Source organism: Tursiops truncatus, chromosome 2 (assembly GCF_011762595.2).
Source record: "Tursiops truncatus isolate mTurTru1 chromosome 2, mTurTru1.mat.Y, whole genome shotgun sequence".
Taxonomy (NCBI): domain Eukaryota; kingdom Metazoa; phylum Chordata; class Mammalia; order Artiodactyla; family Delphinidae; genus Tursiops; species Tursiops truncatus.
In genome coordinates this window covers 36,720,754-36,736,165 of record NC_047035.1, presented here as the reverse complement: position 1 = coordinate 36,736,165, position 15,412 = coordinate 36,720,754, and the positions used below count along the sequence as shown (strand labels likewise).

Here is a 15,412-nt window from a genome sequence, read left to right as displayed (position 1 = left end):
GTGCACAACAAAATGATTCAGTATTTGTATACATTGTGTGTGCTACAGGAAATAAGAATGAAAATAGAATTTCACAATTTCCACATTCTAATGTAATTATTTAAAAATCTTTACCAGAGAATATTTACTCTATTGAAACTATTACTAAACACGAGTGTTATATATTAAAAGACCATCTTTGGGGATTCCCTGGCGGTCCAGTGGTTAGGACTCCGGGCTTCCACTGCAGGGGGCCCGGGTTCGATCCCTGGTCAGGGAAGTAAGATCCCACAAGCTGCACAGTGCTGCCAAAAAAAAAAAAAAAAAAAGCCATCTTCATTAATAAATTAAAATTGAATTATTCCTTTCCTATTTTCTCCCACTACATTTTGTGTGTGTATTATGTCTTATTTTATGTCTATCTCTATTTATTATTTTATATTTATATTTTGTATGTTTACTTTATTTATATGTATACAGTTTCTGTATTTATTAGCTAGTAAGTTCCTGAAGGGTAAGGCTAGTATCATGTTCATTGTCAACATCTCCTACAGTATGTTACACAAACAAGCACTCAAATGTTTATTACAGTGACTGGAAATCATTTGAGTCATTTAACTTCCTCAGTGCCTATTATGTGCCAGAGAATAAGTGATGAACAATACAAAATACAGCCTTCCCTGAGAGCTTACAGTCTAGTGGGAGGAAGACAGACAGTAAACAAAATAAATACATAAGGTATAAAGTCTGTCAGCTGGTGGTAAGTGCTGTGGAGAAAAAGAAAGCAGGGGAGTGGGACAGAGTATTAAAATCTGAGTAAAGCCTTCAAGAAATGAGAGGGCAGGCCCTGTCTACATGGGGGGCGGGCAGAGCATTGCTGGGGAGGGGACAGCAAGCATGACCGCTCTGAGGCTGGCACATGCCTAGGGTGGACACAGGACAGCCGGAGGCCAGTGTGGTGGACAGAGTGAACAAGCTGGCAAGTGCAAGGAGAAAAGACCAGGTCATGGGGGCTTCTAGGCCAGGGTAAGGACCTTGTGGTTGACTCTGAGATGACAAGAGGGCTTCAAGTGAGGGGTTCATTTGCTTACATTGTAGAAGTTCAGTCTGGCTTTTGAGTTTGTATTAGGCTATAGGAGGACAAGAGTGGAAACAGGGAGCATAGTTAAGAGATGAGTGTAAGAATCCAAGTGACAGATGGTGGTGGCTTGGACCAGGACCTCAGCAGTGGAATTGGTAAGCAGGGGTTAAATTCTGGATGTATTTTCACCAAGATTTATGAGAGAGAGGAAGAGAGCCATCAAGGATGCCTCCAAGGTATTTGGAGGAAAGTGGGAGGATGGAGTTAACTGAGGGGGGAAGGCTGAGGGCACGGGTTTGGAAGAGATACCAGCAGCTCTGTTGTGGACACACTTACCACACTAAGACCCCTACATACGAACTTTCAAGTTGTGAACTTTCAAAGACGCGAACGTGCATTCGCATGTCCAATCACGTATTAGTTCACGTGTCTGGTGTACATTGCCACGTGCAGCTTGCCCTCCATCTCCTATTGCTGACGATCCTTCAGCTCTACCATCTCCCACCGCCTCTCCCTCCTCCAGTCAGTAACTCTTCTTGCCTGTTCACTCGATGCCAGCCCCTGCATGCCAGCTGTTGTACTGTACTAGTGTACTTTTCAAGGTACTGTACTGTAAGATTAAAAGTGTTTTCTTTATTTTTTGTGTTTGTTTGTTTTTTATGTATTATTTGTGTGAAAAGTATTTAAACCTTTTACAGTATAGTACTATATAGCCGATTGTGTTAGGTGGGTACCTAGGCTAACTTTGTTGGACTTAACGAACACACACTCAGAACGGAACTCGTTCGTATGTAGGGGACTGATTGTATTAGATATCTAAGTGGAAATGCAAATAGGATATGAGAGATGAACTCGAGTTCAGAAGAGAGATCCAGTTTGGAGATATAAATGAGGGGGTTTTCAATCCACTGGTGGTATTTGAAATACTGAGACTGCCTGAGCTACAGGTGAGTGATTGTAGACAGAGAACCCTGAGGGACTCGAAAGCTACAGCGTGAGGGAGATGAGGAAATAGCAAAGGCCGGTGCCAGACACTACAAGAAGAAGGTATTTCAAGGGGAAGGGAATGATCAACCCCGTCACATGCTGCTAGGAGGTCAGGTAGGAAGATGAGACAAAGGCTGAGACTGGCCCTTGGATTTAGCAATTAGAAGTTTAACGGGGACTTGACACGAACCAATGGGGAAACCAGTTTGGAATGGGTTCAAGAGAGTGGGAGGAGAGGAATTGGAGCGACTGGTAGAGAGGGAATGGGAAATGGGGAGGTAGCTGAAGAAGGAGTGGAATCAAAAGGGTTAAAAATGTCTTTTTTTCCCCCATGAGTGGAGAAGTAGCCTGTTTGTGGGTGATGGGTATGATCAAGTACAGGAACAATTTGATGTCTTAAGAGAGTCAAGGGAGAATGGGCACGAGGGGGAGGGAGGGATTGGCCCTAGGTAAGAGCTGGGTAACACTTGTATCCAGGAGACAGGAGGGACAGGGACTGGGAAGGCAAAGTAGGAGACCACAGATGCAGGGAGAGAAGTAATTGTGGGGGAGAAAAATTAATTACCTAGCAGGATAATGGATGAGTTCTTTCCATTTTTCCAAACTCTCCAAATTATGTATTATTACATAGATTTGCAAGATATTAAAGGAAACAATCCTTGCTGACATATGGACTTGTGTGAGTAATGCAGTGAGAGCAGTTCTAAAGCTTACTCTAGAAGCTACTCTAGGGTCAGAAGTGCCCTCTAGTGGTTCATTTAGACCTTTACTTTTTTTTCTTATTTTCTTGCTCTAGATAGAAGTGCAAAATAACACTATCCACATTTTATATTATTTTTTAAAAAAAACAATTACAGTTCACAGTTTAATTTAGAAAAATATCATACACTGGGTAAAATAAACCCAAACCATCTGCGGTCCAAGCTGGAGTGAGTATTAATTAATTATCATTGCTAAGACTTTCTCTTGTAAATACATCATTCTCTGCCATACCGCCAGTATTTATGTACATTCTGCTTCTTGAATGAGTCATTTTATTAAACTCAGAGGAAGGACGACTGGTGGGCCGCCGCTGATCCAAGGCTGAAAATTCTTCTTGATGCTCCGAAGAGTATAAATTCCTCATATTTTCCATTCCTTGTTTCACTTGATTTTGTTGTCATTGGGTTTCCTCTGCCTGGTATGTTCTCTCAACCTGGGTGAGTTAACTCATTTCCTCATGATCTTCCAGACTACCTTCAGTCTCCCCTGCTATGCAATCTCACAGTGTGCTGTGCTTCTTTCTCCCTCATGCCATTTCCCTCAACTGCAATAAAACAGTCAATTCTGTAATGATCGTTTAACCTCTGTTTCTTCTGGTAAATCACGAGACCCGTAAGGGCTAAGAATGTGTGTGGCTTGTTCACCACTCTCTCCTCAGTACTTAGTTCAGTGCCCAGCACATGAACAGACACTATCCTGCAGGAGACTCTTGCCACGGCTCCATTAACATGGTTCAGATCCCACCGTGGAGGAGATTGCGTTTCAGAAATAGAATTCTATTTCCTGAATACAATTGGCAATTGCTTCAGGTGCACCAGTAACAGATGTAATAATCTGTTACAAAACTGTTCCAGCTACTCTTTCAGTAGTTCAATTTAAATTTCTAGGTGGCAAAGCAACACTTTACAAAGAAGGCAGAATCCTTAGATATGACCCAGACCTTAACAGATCATTTTTTCCAAAATAGAACTAAGGGAAAGACAATTAAGATGCCAATGCAGAGGAAATAATAATGAGACTATTTCACGTTGTACAGCCATATCTGTGACCCTAACCCACACACCTACTTATTCCCAGATTTAGAAATATTCCGGCACCTCCGGGACTTAACTCAGCAACGGTATCTCTAAAATGGACAGGGCGATAGTGTTTACCTACCTGAGGCCCGTAGGCCATCCCAGCCTCATCCTTAGACACTGGAGTCTGAGAACAGGGGAATGGCTGGTTGGGAAGGTTGGCACCACGGTCCCCTGGGTCCTGGACTTGTGGCTTGGAATTTAGTGGGAACAGAGTAAAATGCTCCGAGCAGGAAGCTGGGTTTGTGTCTATCTGGAAAGTCTGTTATTATCCTATCTTCTCCCACCCCCAAAACCCTCACCCTCACTCTAAATAGTTTAACCTCTTGGTGTTATAATTTTGGTGCAGTCTTTTTGTTGTGGGCCCTGAAAGATGTCCTCTTCTATTGCTTGTCCAAAGGTAGCAGGGTTTTCCTAAAATCACTACTTGAACATTTAATGGAGGCATATATGATGATTAACCCCACTCAATAGGAATTTCTTTTATTCAGAACACCTTCAGATTAAACATCAGAATGAATACAAACACACATGAGTGTATTTATGGTGTGTTCTGTCAAGCTTGCAGGCCCTTCCCTCATGAGGCGCTTCCCCATGTTGTTCACACGGATGTCTCCTTGTCATCCTTCAGGTCTCGGCTTACATGTCACTTACTCAGAGAGGCTTGGCCAGCCCACCCAATCTAATTAGTCCCCTCCTCGTTTACTTTCTCTCATAGACCCTGTTATTTTTCTTCATACAATTCATCACTAGTGTTCACAGATTTTTTAGTGTTCGTTCACTTAATTCTATCAATTCCATTAGGCTGTAAGGTTCTCAAGGGCGGGGGGGGGGACGTTGTTTGTTTTGTCCACTTTTGTATTCTTGAGGCCTAGCACGGGTGCCTGACATGTAGTAGGTGCTCTATAAAAAAAATTGCTGAATAAATGAGTGAATACTTTCTTGGTTGTTTCACTTACACTTGTCCCTTCTACTGAGTTTTAGTTCCTGCTACTGCACTGTAACCCCCAAATTGATAGGAGAGAATTGCAGTGCCACTTCCCTCCATCACTGACTACTGAGGTGGCAATTCCTTTGTGGAGAAGCTGCTGGCTTCTCTTGGGCGGCTGTCATGTACCCAAAGGTGTGCAATAATTCTGTTCATAATAGTATGACTGAGGCAATCAGGAGAGCTGTCAGAAATGCCTTTTTAAAAGTTACCCACGGGCTTCCCTGGTGGTGCAGTGGTTGACGGTCCGCCTGCCGATGCAGGGGACATGGGTTCGCGCCCCGGTCCGGGAAGATTCCACATGCCGCGGAGCGGCTTGGCCCATGAGCCATGGCCGCTGAGCCTGCGCGCCCGGAGGCTGTGCTCCGCAACGGGAGAGGTCACAACAGTGAGAGGCCTGCGTACCGCAAAAAAAAAAAAAAAAAAAAAGTTACCCTCATTGGGTTCTTGGGCACCCGAAACTGTGAACTACTGACATAAGTAAGTGAGAATGAGCAGAATGTTGAAAAGGTGTGTGTGTGGGAAATGAAATTCAGATGTACACATCCTTCCTTGCGCACCAGGAAACTGAGCCTCTTGCAGCAGCTCCTCTGCCCAATGGGGGGCGGCAGCATTCCAGCAACTCACTCCCTGAGGTTGTGTAGGCGGCAGGAGCGATTCGCGTTCAAAATCTTTTGACTCTACCCGCTCTCCGTAGCGCCTTAGCCCGCTAGAGTTTCAAGGCGCGTTGTTCTTTGACGAAGCTGAGTCCTATACACCGCCTGCTGCTTTCCAGAGCATGGCTTCTCCGAGTTCCTTCACCTACTGTTGCCCTCCATCTTCCTCCCCTGTCTGGTCAGAGCCGCTGTACAGTCTGAGGCCCGAGCACGCGCGGGAGCGGTTGCAGGACGACTCGGTAGAAACAGTCACGTCCACGGAACAGGTGAGCTGGCTTGACTGGGCGAGGCGCCCGCGCGGGGGCTTCTGGGAGCGGGAGTCTGGTCCTCAGGGCCGCCGGGGTGCGGAACCCACCCGGGAACTACAGCTCCCACAGTGCTCCGCGGCGCCCCCCCCCCACCTCTGGGACGCTCCCGGCGCCCAGGCTTGGGCTGGAGAGTGGAGTGCTTGTGGGGCCGGTTGGGGAGGGGTCGTTGTCAAGGTTGGAGGGAGAGGACAGTACCTGGGCCCCCTCTGCCTTAGGAAACGGAGAGAATCTTGTTCTGTTCCTGGAGGACTGAAGCAGCCCGGGTGGGTCGGACAGCCCACTCCATTTTGCCAGACATCGGGAGGTTCTCGTATGGATAATGCACATTCCCCACCCTGCTTATAGTTTTGGGACATAGAGGGGAAAAGAAGTGGCCAGACTGCGGTCATGCCATTCCATGATGTTTAATTTATGACCCACAGTGCCAGGTTTGACGCCTGCCTCGTGGGGGGACATTTTAGTAGCCATTCAATCATTTGAGCACCAGCAGTGCGTTGGTCACAATGTCGAACAATGGAAATGCAAAGAAATAAAACAGCCCCTGATCAGGAGCGTGGTTGGGGAAGACAGAGAGAAAAACAGCACAGTTTGGGAAGTGCTGTAATAAGAGTGTGAATTTTGTACTACTTGCCATTCACTGAGGCCTCGAAGTAGATGGGACCTATCACTTTGAAACGTGTTTGCGGAATGAGTAGTGAATTATAGTTTTGTTTTTCTTCTCGTTCCTCAATTGGAATTGGTCCCAAGTTAGTTACTGTGGAAATGGTTACCCATCTGTCACTAGGAGAAGTGATCAGAATGATTTTTTTTAGCACTAACAAGTAAGCATCAGGCTGCTTACTAAAATAAGATCTCTTAGTAAGATCAATCCCTAGGCTTAATCTTGGAGGGACCTGCTTTGATTTTCATGCCTGAGGTTGGAAGCCTCAGTTTTGGCAAAAATTAGTAATGATAATTATTATATTGTATATTTATGACTAAAATAATAAAAGCAAGGGCTTGAATACACACGTATACACATAGTAGCAGAGGGAATATTTTAACTGGAGATTTAAGTTTCATGGGTTTTAGGGTAGAAAGGAAACTTACCTTTTGAATCTAGCTTCCCAGGTTAGTTAGCCCACCAGTGTGTCCTTCTACAGAAATCTTCTGCAAAAAATTGCAAAGAAATCTCCCATCAATGAAAAAGCTACTACAGGATCTTTGCAGTATTCCTAAGTGATGGATTGTTGAGTGGATTCAGGTCAAGCCTTTTTCTTTTTATCTGACCTAAGACTATGGGGTCACCTTTTGCGTAGTTAACTGAATTGACCCAGCAGATGAGGCTGTGGATAGATAAAATGTTAGTGGAGAAAAGGGAATCAGAATTTGGTCTAATTTGCGGACCAGCACAGAGACTTCCATGGTTAGAGGGGTAAGTCAAAAACAGGAGCATCGCCAGGAGCTTTACTGATCTGCTCTTTCTCTTTTGCTTACACTATTTTTGCAGTCACATGCCCTGCTTAGTTCCTATGAGGGAAAAAGCAGCACTTATGTTCTAAGTGCTTAGATATAATGAGCGATGCAGAAATGGATGCAACAAGGTACTGGCCTGCAAAAGGGTTGGCCAAGGTCTGGGCCAGGTGTGGAAACTAGGTTCTGATATGGAGCACTGGTACTGTAGGATGTCTTTCAGATCTAGGCCCAACTGTGTGGTGGATAGCAAAGCATCTTATACTTCTTTTCCGTGTCATTATTCCAGCTCACGTTTTAAAAGTCTAGGATAAACTGTTCCAGATCATAGGAAGATAACATGGTATCTCATTCTCATGGCTTCCTCAATGTTTTAATAATCATTATAGTGTCCATTTATTGGGTTCCATACCCAATAAATGCTCCCCATACATTGTGTCATTCAATCCTTACACATTTTACAGATGAGAAGACTGAGTCTTATAGAAGGACTAGGTTGGTAGGTTAATGATGATATAGTCATAAGAAGAAACAACCTTGCTAGGAGTTGTTTACAGAAGACACTGCTGTTATTCCTTTGGTTCTGACTGAAGATTCCACTTATTCTTAGGGGTTTGCTGACAGCACTCAATTTTGTGCCATTGCCAATAAAAAATGCTTGTCACCTGCTTCCTGTCTGATTATCAGGAGCCTATTTATTTGCTTAACAATGATTTGATAGTAGGAGTGAAACCTCTGAACAGTGGAAAGAGTCCTTAGCTATGGGTTCTTCTGTTCCATTCATTCATTTTCATTCATGCAACAAATACGTGAGTGCCTTCTTTGTGCCAGGCACTGTTCTAGACACTGGGTATAAGGGAGTGAACAAAAGAGGCCAAGTGGACGCCTTTATGAAACTTTTGTTCTAGGCCAGAGAGGCAGTCAATTAAAAAGGGGAAAAAATATCTATCCATCCATCTATCTATCTAATGTTAGAGAGAAGTGCTGTGGAGAAAAATACAGCAAGATAAGGGAGATAGATGTGCCAGGCATGGGTGGGATAGGAGCAAGGGAGGTTTTTATATAAGGTGGTAAAGGAAACCTCTGCTGATGTAACGTTTTAGCTGAGAGCTGAAGTAGGTGAGGGGACAAGCCATGTGTGTATCTGGGGGAAAAGCATTCTGGGCAGAGAAGGCAGCAAGTACAAAGGACCTGAGGCAGGGTGTGCCTGGTGAGTGGAGAGCTACTGAGTAGAGAGGTTAGCAAACAGAACAGGAGATAAGGTTGGATCTCGTAATTTCAGATACACTGATTGAGATGGGAAGCCATTAGGCTGAATAGCTTCCATTTACCTCCCCAGATTCACTCTACCCTTTTCTACCCTGCTCTGTAGATGTGCCCCAGGAGGTGGACCTGCACTGACAGGCAACCTTGCTTTCTGCCTTCTGTTTGCATTTGGCCATGGGGAGTATTGATAGGGGATGAGAGTGAGGGAGAAGGATGAGATTGGCGTATATATTCCCTTCCCGCAGGATTGTGTGGGCGGGAGTGTCTCTAGACTTAAGGTCACATCTCCAATTAGGTGCCTTCTCCGTGGAGCTCTCTGTCTCCCTCTCTACCCCTTCTCTTCACATTTCGGGTCTAGAAGGGGATGAAGTACCCTTGTGTTGCTAGCCCCTGTGTTATGATATGAACTCTCCTCAAATCACCCACTTTGAATGTGCCATCTGTTTCCTACCAGGAGTCAGACTGATCTATGATTGAAGGGTTTTGACACAATCTGTTGAGCATTTCAGCAGGCTCATTTAGGTCGCTGTTGAGAGTAGATTGTGAGGAGGCCAGCGTGGGTGCAGGGAAACCAGTTAGTGGCTGTTGCAGTACTGCAGGTGACACGTGATGGCAGCTTCGCTCAGGGCTGTGGTAGTAGACGTAATGAGCAGTGGTGAGATTCTGGGTATCTTTTGAAGGTCTCTGTTGTGACAGGCTGTTTTATTTCTTGACAAGCTGATGAATTTGATGCTCGGAGAACCTTTTATGACTCCAGAAAGCAAGATGTGGTTGTATTATTAGCGATTGTCTTCCTTTTTTGTGCCACCTGCAGTCACCCCATTGCAAATGCTCTGTGATTCAGGCCGGTAGGGTAATACCGGTACAATCTCAGAGGTAGCAGGTTTGCCAACAACAGTTGTTACTGAAGGTACTACTTTTGTTTTCCCTTTAGACTGCCCTTGAACAGGGGCAGAAACATTCTCCATTTGAAATGGCATGATGTCATTATACGACATTCAGTCAAGTGCCAGTCAACTCTGGGGGGAATCTAGAATAATTATTTGTCTCAGTCAAAATTCTTTTCTCTTAGAGGGGGGAAAAAAAAAAAGAAGAATATGCCGGAAGCAATCACAGAATGACTCAGCAGAGCATGTAATGAAGTGCTAAATTATAACTGCATTGCATGAGGATTTCAGGGAGTGGAAGCCGATCTGTTGTGGGGTGAGGCGGTCAGGACAACTTCATGGAGGATGTGGGACTCGGCTTAGGCTGTAAAGGATGGAGTTAGGGCGGCAGCCATGCCAGTGGGAGGAGCCGTTACGAGGGAAAGACCAGGTTGGCTGTGGTAGGGAATTAGGTCAGCTGCATGGGTGGGGCTGACCTGATGACGAGTGAGTGCTGGTGGCGGGTGGGGACAGGATGGAGAGCCAGGCTAAAGAGCTGGCTGCAAGTGACGGGCATTGCACCACTGCAGATCCTGAAGGAGGGAACATTAGGGATCCAGAAATGAATCCCGAGCTCCTGCTGTTGACTTGTTTCAAGTTCTAGTATCTGAAAGATTATTAAACAGAGGTGGAGCAAGTCCCTAAATATAGTCACACTAACTAGATTTTTATGTTTCTGATAGATGGGACCAGAGCTCTGCTTGTTAAGTGGTCAGTAGGCTAGCTATGTGAATCAATTTTATCTTATTGAAATTCAGCATATACCATGTTGCCCAACTATTAGAAAGTGCAAATATCAAAATTTCCCCATTTTCCCTATTAAAAAGTCCCCTAAAGTGTTTTTTGGTCAACTCGAGAATACACATACTATTAGGTATGTAGGTAAACGAACCAAAGGCTTGTTTACACGATTTGCATTTTAAATTTAGGTACCTGTGCCTGTTTAAAATCGCATACTTTATAAAATCACACTAGTTTAGAAATATTGTTCTTTCTCCTCCTCATAAATTCATAGAATATTTGTCTTCAAACTCTTCACATCCATCTTTGACCTTTGTGTTTTTATCATCACTGGAGCTGTACTTTGGATCAGTGAATATGATTTTGCAGACCACACTTTCAGTTTTTTGAGATACATCCCTTTTAAATATGGGGAAGATATTGAATATTTTATCACAAATTACAATTCTAATTCTTTTACAGTGTGTCCAGTTGGTGCATATCTTTGATCATCGCAACTTAAACACTTTATTAACTTTTAAAGTGATCTTTAAAAGGGTTTACAGTGGCAGTTTGCACGTGCAAGTGTGAGTTCATATCCTCAGGAATTAAATCTGTGTTTAATTTGTCTCCTTTCATTGATACCATCAGCTGACTTCTGTAGGCAGCCAACACCAGACCTTGACTGAGGTTGTTTCAGGATGATGTGTCAACCCCAACTCGTACTTTGTATTCAAAATAAGGAATTGAAAGAACTCCCCACAGCAAGAGTTAACTTTGTAAGGATTTCTTATAAGGTGACTTGTTTTTTCTGAGGGATAATTTTTTTTTAGGAAGAATCCTTTTCTTATAGTTAATCTATTAATGATTCTTTTACCACATCTTCAGCATTAGCATGAGTCTCAGGCAGCAAATCTGCTTTCTGGAAGGGTCCTCCTCTGGGAGAGAGGGGGAGATGTAGGGAGAAGGGAAGGTCTATGGTACGAAAGTTGGTGCATCACGAGATTTGCTTTAGATAGAAGCTGTGAAAGAGAAAATTCTAAATGCATTTGTTGTTTTTTACCACTCAGCTATGAATGGATATTATTCTGTGCTTCCGATTGGATTTCTAGAAGAATTCCAGGAGCTATGTTTTAAACAGAGCTGTCAAGAATGCAGGCAGATGGTTAGATCTGCATCTATGTTGCCATGGCACCTAAGTCTTGGGGACGTGGGTGCAGTCACTTCATCTCTGACCCCTAGATTCTCACATAATCCCTCCATCGTTGAAAACCACAAAGTAATATACATACTAGTTTATGGCATGTACACAGACTATACACACACACAAATATATATTTATTAGTTTATATTATATAAAGATACATGTGCATATACTTCCACATAAATATATAGTAGGGGAGGAAAAAACCTTTTCCTCTACCCGGCTGAGGTTCTCTAGCTGGGGCCCTGTAAATTAGACTGACCAAAGACAGATTAACAAGAGAAAAATAAACAGAAATTTATTAACATGTGCATTGTTGTGTATACATGGGAGCACCTATCGATGAGTCACCCAAAGGGGTAGTTAGAACTTGAGTTTATATGCCATTTTAGGCTAAAACAAAGAAAAGGGTTTGGGGCTTCTGGGTTGGGGAGACAATTTATGTTTCCCCTAAGTCCAGGAAAAGTATGGTAAACAAGAGTTGTTTAGTAAGGTTTGTTATTCAGATTCAAGTCCGTGCCTTCTCCATAGATAAGAGTTGTTTGGAGTCCTCCACCTCCTGGTGTGGAGAGGGAGACATCTTTACAAAAGGAAACTTAATGCCCTGTTTTTAGAGCTTTTCCTTCACCTCCTGGTTATCAATGGCCTTTAGCTCAAAATAATCCATATGCCAACGAGGAATATTTTGGGATGGCATATTCTAGGACTCCTCAATATGTATAATCTTACTTCGGCAAACATAAAACCATTCTGTATGTAGCAACACCTAGCCTGTGCCCCGTCAGAAGCAGGGGTAAACTTCTGACAAACTAATAGACTTACCTCTGAACTCTTGTGTTCCCCTTTCGCCATATCCTAAGTGATCGAGTGCCTCATGACTGGAAAAGTGAGAGATGTACTGTTAGGACTAAGTTATGTTATAAAGAGCTTGGGAGGGCAAGCAAGGGTTTTCTAGGTATGTCTCTACTGGAGAGTTAGAATTGCTGGGTTGTAGGGTCTGTGCCTTTTCAGTGTTATTACCTGCTGCCATGTTGCCCTCCATAGTGACTCTAGTAATTTAAGCACTAGTTAGTGGTGTACTGGAGATCTAGTTTGTCCACATCCTCTCTAAGACTTGCTATTGTTGGTGGTCAGCGGTCTTAATTTGGGAAAAATAGTATCTTTTACATATGTTCCAAATATCTTCCCCTAGGCTCTTGTTTGCCTTTAACCTTGCTTATATTTATGTTCTTCTTTGTCTTTTTCCTTATAGTTTGGGCTTTTTGAAGAAATCTTTATCCCAAGAATATAAAGATATTCTCCTATATTGCTGTTTTAATGACTTGACTCAAGTTTTTCATGTTCAAATTTAATCAACCTGGAATTTATTTATTATTTTTAGGATCAGAGATAGGAAGTAATTTTTACACTAGCAACACTTACTGTCCATGTTTTTTCCTTTGATATTAGATTTTCCCATCTCTGCCTTAAACCAAGTTTTCATATATGCATGGGCTTTTAGGAATTCTTTAATGAAACATGCTGTTAGAGGAGGATTGTTGACTATTATAGCACAGTGATGATAAGCACCTGTCCTTTGAATGAGGCAGGTTACTGCTGATAACATAGCCTGTGGATCTGTAGGCCATTGGGAACTTTTTTCTAGTGTTCATTTTGGTTTATGATTTAAACTTAGTTTTCCTTCGTTACTTCTGGAACACCTGATGTTAAAACAAGGTTTTTTTTTTTTTTAAGGGAATTGGCAGTGAGGGCAGTGGGTCTCAAACCTGGCTGACCATTAGAATCACCTGGGGAGCTTTTGGTCTTGCCCACCACCCCGGGTTGTACCCTAGACCAATTAAAACAGAACCTTTGAGGGTGGGACCCAGGCATCAGTATTTTTTAAGCTCCTCAGGTAATTCTAATATGCAGCCAGGGTTGAGAACCCATGGTTCATAAGGGATCTCAGCCTTGATAGAGAGGATTGCCAGCTGGTTAAGGAGACTAGGTCAACTCTGACTTCCCTCTGAATTTTGTACTCAAAGTATTAGGATATTTGTTCAGAGGAATGTTTTACCTTCTCACCTTCGTTTATCCTTTGCTAATTAAGAAGAAGAAAAGTGTGGTGAGCAGGTTAAAAAAAAAAAACAGCAATAAGTTAAGAAAGTCCTGGGCTTCCCTGGTGGCGCAGTGGTTGAGAGTCCGCCTGCCGATGCAGGGCACACGGGTTCGTGCCCCGGTCCGGGAAGATCCCACATGCCGCGGAGCGGCTGGGCCCGTGAGCCATGGCCGCTGAGCCTGCGTGTCCGGAGCCTGTGCTCCGCAACGGGAGAGGCCACAACAGTGAGAGGCCCGTGTACCAGAAAAAAAAAAAAAAAAAGAAAGTCCTATTTGACGTCAAACTCAAGCATCAGCCTCTGAGCTGAAATCCAGTGACTGTTACCACTACTAAAAAAAAAAACCTTTGATCTATCAAACATCAGCATGCATCAGAATCCTCTGGAGGACTTGTTAAAAAGAATCCTCTGGGTGGGCCCCATCCCAGTAGTTTCTGATTCTATACGTCTATGACCTGAGAGTTTACATACTTAACAAGATCAGCTTGGTTGCAGGTAAACTGCCTCTGAGCTACTTGATCTAATGGTTGCTGTTGCTGGTTTTTTAATCCATTCTCCTATTGATGGACAACTGAGCTGTTGCCAGATTTTGGATATAATGAATAATGCTGCTATAAACATTCTCGTAGAAGTCTTTTTATGATCATGTGTTTTCATGGGTAAAAACCTACAGGTGGAATCGTTGGATCACAGGGTAGGTGTATGTTTAGTTTTAAACGAAACTGCTGACCTTTTCCAGAGTGATCAGACACGTTACACTCTCATCAGCAATGTGTGAGGGCTCTGGTTCCTCTACATCCTTGCCAACATTTGGTGTTTTCCCTCTTTTCAACTTTAGTCATTCTGCTGGTGGGTGTGGAGAGGTATTGTTAAAGAAAAAATTATTCATGACACTTGCTAAAGGAAGACTTTGTTCAAGGAGGACCGCTATGATGGGGTTTTGCAGTAGGGGAGAGAGATGGGGCTCAAGTCTGAAAACAACAAGGAAAGGTGGGAATTTATAGCCAAGGAGCAAGGTGGGGGGATTGGTGGATGGTGTATTAGTAAGAGGAATCATCAAAGGTAGGTGGGGAATCTAGCTAAACTGACTTAAAAGGATTCCTTGTGAAGGCAGGCCAAGTTGGTCAGACATCACTGGGGGATGGTGGAAGATGAGGAACCTGATCAGATAGTGGGGATGGGGGATTCTGGCTAAACCAACTTAGCAGGATTCTTGCTAAAAATAGGTGATACGATGATGGACACAGAAGTATAAAAGTCAAGGCCTAGCAGTGGTTGAGAGTCCGCCTGCCGATGCGGGGGACACGGGTTCGTGCCCCGGTCTGGGAAGATCCCACATGCCGCGGAGCGGCTGGGCCCGTGAGCCATGGCTGCTGAGCCTGCGCGTCCGGAGCCTGTGCTCCGCAGTGGGAGAGGCCACAACAGTGAGAGGCCCACGTACCACAAAAAAAAAAAAAAAAAAAAAAGTCAAGGCCTAGTTGGGAGGAGGATTCAGAGGAGCCTGACTAAAGTTTGGTCAAGGAAAGTCTCTGCCGGTGTCACACTGTAGAGTATTTTGCTTTTAAATTGACAGAAACACTCTCTAATTGGTTTAAACCTTTATTTAGCTACTATACATATAAAGTACTGGTGTGTGTGTGTGCAGATGTATTTGACTTTTCAAAAATCTTTCTTATACCTAGATAAAGTTGTGATGGAATCTTGGTTCCTCTAACTTTTTATTACAAAAAATGTCAAATATACAGAAAAATTGACAGTATCTGTTTGTCCTCCACCTAATCCCCCCCCCGCCATATAAACTGTTCAAGGATAAATTTTAAAAGAAGATAAAATCACGACTCACACAAATATAAAATGAACACATGTCCAAGATTTTATTTGACTCATGGACCCAGTAAGATATTACAACTA

At 43.5% G+C, this 15,412-nt stretch overlaps 1 protein-coding gene across 2 annotated transcripts in view; it reads left to right on the top strand.

The window, feature by feature from the left end:
• The first annotated feature begins 5,564 nt into the window (after positions 1–5,564).
• FNTB (farnesyltransferase, CAAX box, subunit beta) overlaps positions 5,565–15,412 on the top strand; it is an 85,358-nt gene continuing 75,510 nt past the window's right edge. The window contains exon 1 of one of the 2 annotated variants that reach the window (XM_033851051.2): positions 5,565–5,795. In XM_033851051.2, coding sequence (XP_033706942.1) covers positions 5,652–5,795 — 144 coding nt within the window. In that variant the 5' untranslated portion in view covers positions 5,565–5,651. The remainder of the gene's footprint in view (positions 5,796–15,412) is intronic. The other variant, XM_019922560.3, reaches the window with a different exon arrangement.